The 6741-nt window shown below is 37.4% G+C and overlaps 1 protein-coding gene across 1 annotated transcript; it reads right to left on the reverse strand.

Moving 5' to 3' along the window:
- Positions 1 to 5066: 5066 nt before the first annotated feature.
- LOC109220649 (uncharacterized mitochondrial protein AtMg00860-like) lies at positions 5067 to 5907 on the reverse strand. The gene is made up of 2 exons (XM_019385110.1): positions 5666 to 5907; positions 5067 to 5382 (listed from the first exon to the last, which is right to left on the reverse strand). Exons 1-2 carry the CDS (start codon positions 5905 to 5907, stop codon positions 5067 to 5069), a joined length of 558 nt encoding a protein of 185 aa, XP_019240655.1.
- Positions 5908 to 6741: the final 834 nt, after the last annotated feature.

A 6741-nucleotide genomic window follows, 5' to 3' on the forward strand; every position in this document is an offset into this window, starting at 1 on the left:
GTTGTGAGATTTGGATTTAGGTCACATGAAATGCGCACCCGAGTTTAGGAAGGTGAGTTATTAAAATAACGCGCCAAAAGCAACTACGCGTTGTTAACTTTGCGAGGGGCATGGAAAATTCTAACTAAATGGCACGCCTCGATTTCTAAGGAGTAAAATATTAATTAAGCGAGGGCCATGCATTTTGAGGTTTTGTTCGGCACGGCACACCTCTATTTATTCCAAAGGGCTTTATTATTCAAAGTTGTGATAATCGGATTACATGAAATGTACCCCCGAATTGAGATTCACGTATCGTGACCATGCCACGGGAACCGTACCCTGGCCACAATAATTTATTATTAATACCGTAGCCCAGGTCTCTTGTTAATAATTAACTATATTTCTGCCTATGTAATTAAATAAGTAGGTCCAAATTTGGATTCAAGCCTAATTCTTCTCGAGTCTTAACAGCTTCAAACCAATCCACATATATCAACCATCTCCCAAGATACAATTAACTTAATAAAACTTGCTGCCACATTTTAAATATATAAAATAAAACAAATAGGGCAATAACAATTGTATGAAGCACATGAGATAATTCAAAGCAGCAAAAGATTTTAGCGTGAATTCATCCAAAAATTTCAAACAACAAGTACGTATCTTCAGGAAACAAACAAATGAACTAAGACAGAATAAGGATAACATAACAACGAAGAGAAACAATAGCCAATATCATTCACCATGCTAGCAAAATCAAATTGAGATAATATAAGTGCAAAGAGTAAACCTTAATGGAGAAATTTCTTTTCCTGTTGATACTGAATCTTTAAACTAGGATTACAATGGAAAGCTTCAACCAAATTTGAAGGCAAACAGAACGCTTGGCGGGAACTCTAACAAAACCCACTCGCCGGAGGCCGGAAAACTCGAAGCCGGGTCAGAAAACTCATTAAACACCGGTGACTTCACACAACTCGACGGAACCGTGAACCCAGGCAAACGGACTCAATTTATTACTAAGAGTGATCGACGACGTGATCGAACACAGAATTAGAAGAAAATCAAAAGAGGCGTATTTGGTATTTGGAAGAAACTCTAGGATTTTGTTCTTTGTCGTCTCTGTAGAAGAAAGGTCCTCTAGCCTCAAGAACAGGGGGTCCCTTTTGTCCTTGTGTGTGTGTGTGCTTTTTTCCTTTTCTTTTTGAATTCAAAGGACTGACGTCCTTTTCTTTTTGTGTTCTCCGTTTCGTTTTTTCTTGGTGATGAAGTTTTAGGATTTTTGTAGTCTAGAAGATGGAACGGCGGATTACAACAGGGTTTTCAGGCGTTTTTTTGGTGTTTTAGGTGAATTTGGGCTAGGTAGGAAAATTTGGTGCCTAATTTGGGTACAAGAACTAACTCAATATCCAATTAAATCTTTTCTTCAAATTCTTTTTCTTATTTTTTCTTTTTCTTTTCTTTAATTAAAAATCTTAAAATTAAAATCCTAGGTTATCTAAAAATGTGAAATTAGACTAATTAACTAATTACAAAAACTATAAAAGCTACTTAATCCTAAATTAAAAGAGAAAAAATCAATAAAAAGAAAAAGTATAAAAATGAAGTATTTTTTTGTGATTTTCGAACTTTTATAAAGCAAATAATTATTGATTAATTCTAAAAATGTAAAAACAAATCCTAAATGAAATTCATGATATTTTGGTATTTTTTCATGATTTAAATAAAACTTAAACATGCACAAAAATGCAAACAATTAAATAAAATTCTACGAAAATTCCTAAAAATGGCAAATAATTAAGAAAATCTATTTTCTTGGGATTCTGTAGGAGGAATTCATATAGGGCAAAAATCACGTGCTTACAACTTGTTGTTAGCTATAAGCTTTCCCTATGTTATGAAAATTTGACTGCAAACCATGTTAGAAATCATGCTTAGGCTATGTGATGACACTGTTGGGACCTGCAGAGGTCGTGTACTTGTTGAATTATTTGCTAATTATTGTCTTGCTCTCAGTCCCAGTTTTACTTGCGTATCATATCTCAGTCTCTTCTTGTTTCTTGTTGATACATTATATTATCTCTGTTTAGGCTGATTCTTTATGTTCTGAGAGCCCGAGAGACTGGAGAGTTTGGTGACAGAGTTAGGGCTTGAGTGCTGAGCTGTGAGCTATATGTATATTTATGGATCGGGTTGCACGCCGCAACGAGCCTTATGGCTATATTTATATATGGATCGGGTTGCACGCCGCAACGAGCCTTATGGCTATATATATATATATATATATATATATATATATATATATATATATATATATATATATATATATATATATATATATATATATATATANTATATATATAGAGCGCTTGGGCTGAAGGAGCCCCTCTGGAGTCTGTACACCCCTAGTGAGCGCACGTACATATTGAGTGTGAGTGTTGAGGGCTAAGAGCCGAGTGTGGAGCTATTGAGAAAGATTGAGGACTGTTGCCCTGAGAGGCTGTATTTGCTTTCATTATTGTTGCACATAGTTGCTTTATGTCATTGTTTTGAAACTTTTGGGGAGATATTATATCCGGTTTTTACTTGAACTTGGCATGTAGAAACTGATTTGACTTAAATTGTCAGATTTGAAACCATGTATACCTTCTTGTTGAGATTATTTGATGTACTTTCAAGGTTTTGCACCTCTCAAGTACAAAGAAGGGAGAAAAACAAAAGCACCCCGCTAAAGTCTTTCATAAAACTAGCGAAAGCGTTCTTCAAACTCACGTTAGAAGAATGTAAGATGAAAAGAAACCTCACCAACACGTTCTTCAATCCAGCAAGATTGCAAGAAGCGTTGAATAAAGGAAGAACAATGAAATAAAAAGTAAATCACGTTTTTGAAGCAATAGCTTAGAAAACCAATCACCAATGTTTATTCTCAGCATATTAAGCCCTTTAAATAGGCCTTACAATGAGTAAAATTGGTAAGGTTAAGGAAAACTAATCCTAACTAAACTAGAATAAGAATAAGACTAAGAAAACCTATCCTAACTAAAATAGGAAAAAGAATTCTAGTAGGAATGGGATACCAACTAATAATCCTAGTTTGACTAGAACTACAAATATAATCCTACTAAAACAAAGATTAAATTACTAGGAAACAAGAAATAAGAAATCCCTATCTTTAAGGAAAAGAAATCCCAATCTTGAATGGATTCTTGGACTTCTTCAATTTCTTGAAATTCTTGGGCCTCAATTGGACTAAGGCTAATTAGTGTAAGCATTTTAAATTCGTGGCCCAATTCTCCAAATCCATTGGCACCTTCATGAGCCCAATAAGCCTTCTAGAAAACATGGCCTCCATATGTTCATCATTCTCCCCTCGTTGAAAAGGACTCGCCCTCTAGTCATCAGAATAGTAGGGAGCAAGATCTGCTACATTGAAGATAGGTGATATTTCAAAGTCATTGGGAAGCTCCAAGCGATAAGCATTATCACCAATCTTTTGCAGTACCTTAAAAGGTCCATCTGCTCGCTTCTGTATTTTCGAAAACTTGCGGTTGGGAAATCTCTCCTTGCTCAAATGAACCCAAACTAGGTCGCCTTTCTTGAACACCACATGTTTCCTACGTGTATCAGCCCTTTCTTTATATTTAGCATTTTGCTTCTCGATATGTGTCTTAACTTTCTCATGTAGTTTCTTAAGTTGCTTCACTCGATCAGCAGCATCTCCATTGAAAGAATGAGTAACTAGAAGAGGGGAAAGATCAAGCGGTCCAAGAGGATTCTTACCATAAACAACTTCGAATGGACTCCTTCCCGTAGTGCGGTTGGTTGACTTGTTGAAGGCAAACTCAGCAGTAAGAAGTAACGATTCCCACTCTTTGAGATTCTTCTTTATTAACCCACGAAGCAAAGCACCTAAACTTCGATTGAAAACTTCGGTTTGCCCATCAGTTTGGGGATGATGAGAAGTGCTAGGTGTTAGCTTAGTACCAAGTTTAGCCCATAAAGTCCTCCAAAAATGGCCTAGGAACCTCGAATCCCTATCTGAAACAATAGTTCTGGGAATTCCATGCAATTTCACAATATGATCAAAGAAGAGATCAGCAATATTTGTTACATCCGAAGTCTTATCGCAAGGAATAAAGTAAGCCATCTTCGAAAATCGATCGACAACCACGAAGATGGAATCCTTACCTCTTTGAGTCCTTGGAAGGCCCAACACAAAATCCATGCTAATGTCTTCCCAAGGTTGAGTAGGAATTGGCGGAGGAGTGTAAAGACCTGAATTGCTTTTGTGTATTTTTGCCTTTATACAAGTTTCATATCTTACAACCAGCTTATTGACATCCCGAACCATCTTAGGCCAATAGAAGTTTTCTTGAACTAGGTGTAGAGTCTTTGTTTGCCCAAAGTGGCCAGCTAACCACCCCTCATGGGACTCACGGATTATAAATTCACGCAAACTTCCTTGTGGAACACAAAGCTGCTTACCATGATAAAGATAGCCATCCCTAAGCACAAACATACGCTGAGGACCCTCCCAGCATTGACCCCAAATAGCTCCAAAGTTTGGATCTGTTGCATATAATTCCTTTATGTGTTCGAAACCCGCAATAGTGTTTTGCATGGCAGAAACAAAGCACGGCTTGCGACTTAATGCATCAGCTACTTGATTGACCTTCCCAGCCTTGTGTTTAATAAAAAAGTGAAATGCTTGCAAAAATTCTACCCACTTAGCATGCCTAATGTTGAGTTTCTGTTGGCTATTCACATACTTCAAGGCCTCATGATCAGATAAAGCACTCCAATGCTATGATGTTGACTAGGAAATCATCCTCATTAAGTGTGCTCATCCAGCTTGTATCAGCGTAGAACTCCTTGTCATAAGTAGAATACTTTAACTTGGCATCATTCAGCTTCTCACTAAAATAAGCAATAGGTCTACCTTCTTGACCAAGAACAGCTCCAATCCCAACTCCGAAAGCATCACATTCAACTTCAAAGATTACATCAAAGTTGGGCAAAGCAAGCATAGGTGCTTGAGTCATCTTTGTCTTAATCAATTCAAAACTCTTTTGCGCAGCATCCGTCTATTTAAACAAGTTTCCCTTCAAACACTCGGTAATAGGAGCAACAAGAGAGCTAAAATTCTTTATAAAATGCCGATAGAAAGAAATCATACCATGAAAGCTGCGAATCTCTGTTAAACTTTTTGGAATAGGCCAGCTAGCAATAACTTCAATCTTTCCCGAGTCGGCATGAATTCCCTCACTAGAGACAATATAACTGAGAAAAGAGACTTGCTCAGAAAAGAACTTGCACTTCTTTAATTTGGCATAAAGTGTTTGCTCTCTTAAAACTTCAAAAATCTTCCTCAAGTGCTTCAAATGTTGTTGATCATCCTTGCTATAAATAAGTATATCATCGAAATAAACAACAACAAATTTTCCCATGTATGACTGAAAAATTTGGGTCATCAACCTCATAAATGTGCTAGGAGCTTTAGATAGCCCAAATGGCATAACGAGCCATTGATACAACCCTTGCCAGTCTTGAATGCAGTCTTCCATTCATCACCCTCTTTCATTCGAATTTGGTGGTAGCCACTCTTCAAATCAATTTTAGAAAATATCTTGGCCCCAAGTAATTGATCAAAAGATCATCAAGCCAAGGAATAGGAAATCTATACTTGACGGTGATCTTGTTAATAACACGACTATCAACACACATACGCCAAGATCCATCTTTCTTAGGAACGAGCAAGGCAGGTACAACACAAGGACTTAAACTTTCCCTTATTAGTCCACGATCTAGTAGTTCCTTGACTTGTCGTTGAAGTTCCTCTTGCCGCGTTGGATTCATCCGATATGCTGCTTTATTAGAAAGTGGTGCGCCTGGAACTACATCAATTTGATGTTGAATTGACCTCATTGGTGGTAAGGAAGAAGGTGTAGTATCAGAAACAACATCATGAAACTCATCCAATATTGCTCGAGTCGTGGGTCGTTGACTCCTAATGACTCTTTCTTGGTGATAGATTCCACTTCCTTAGGTTCTACAACAAGCACTTCCTCTCTTTCCTTCAAGTGTTCTTCTACCTTAGCTCTTGTAATGTATGTCTCGTTCATTTTAGGATTTGACTTCTTTAAATCTTCAGGGTTCATTGGGAGCAGTTTGATCTTCTTTCCATCCTTGACGAAAGAGCAAGTGTTCTTGAAGCCATCATGAATTGCCCTTCTGTCATATTCCCATGGTCTCCCAAGCAGTAAGTGGCAAGCATCCATAGGCATTACATCACACCAGACCTTATTTTGATAATTCTTGCCAATAGAGAAAGGAATAAGGCACCGTTTATTAACCTGTACATTCCTTCCTTCATCCAGCCACCTCATGCGGTATGGCTTATGCAATGGCTCTGTCTCAAACCCCAATTTGGTAACCATTTCTTCAGAAACTACATTGGTGCAACTTTCTGGATCAATGATGAGTGTACAAACCTTTCCCTTAGATGTGCAACGTGTATGAAAAATATTGTGTCGCAACCATGGTTCTTCCTTGCTAGAATCTGAATGAAGAACTCGTTGGATTATAAGGTATTCTCCCTCATCTCCATATTCAGCTACTTCTTCCAAGTTTTCATCATGTGGCTCTTCATGATAATCTTCTTCATCAGTCTCTCCTTCAAGGATGGTGAATGCCTTTTTGTTTGGACAATCAGCTTGTATATGCCCAAGTCCTCCACATTTATGGCATCTTTTTTTAAAA

This window comes from Nicotiana attenuata, unplaced genomic scaffold, assembly GCF_001879085.1.
Source record: "Nicotiana attenuata strain UT unplaced genomic scaffold, NIATTr2, whole genome shotgun sequence".
Taxonomy (NCBI): Eukaryota; Viridiplantae; Streptophyta; class Magnoliopsida; order Solanales; family Solanaceae; genus Nicotiana; species Nicotiana attenuata.

Bases quoted from the DNA above. Each gene is read 5' to 3' on its own strand.
- LOC109220649 (XM_019385110.1), bottom strand. From the start codon at position 5,907: ATGAGGTCAATTCAACATCAAATTGATGTAGTTCCAGGCGCACCACTT. The intron at 5,383-5,665 runs GTATAGATTTCC...ACTTATTTATAG, and splicing joins ATTAACAAGATCACCGTCAA to CAAGGATGATCAACAACATT.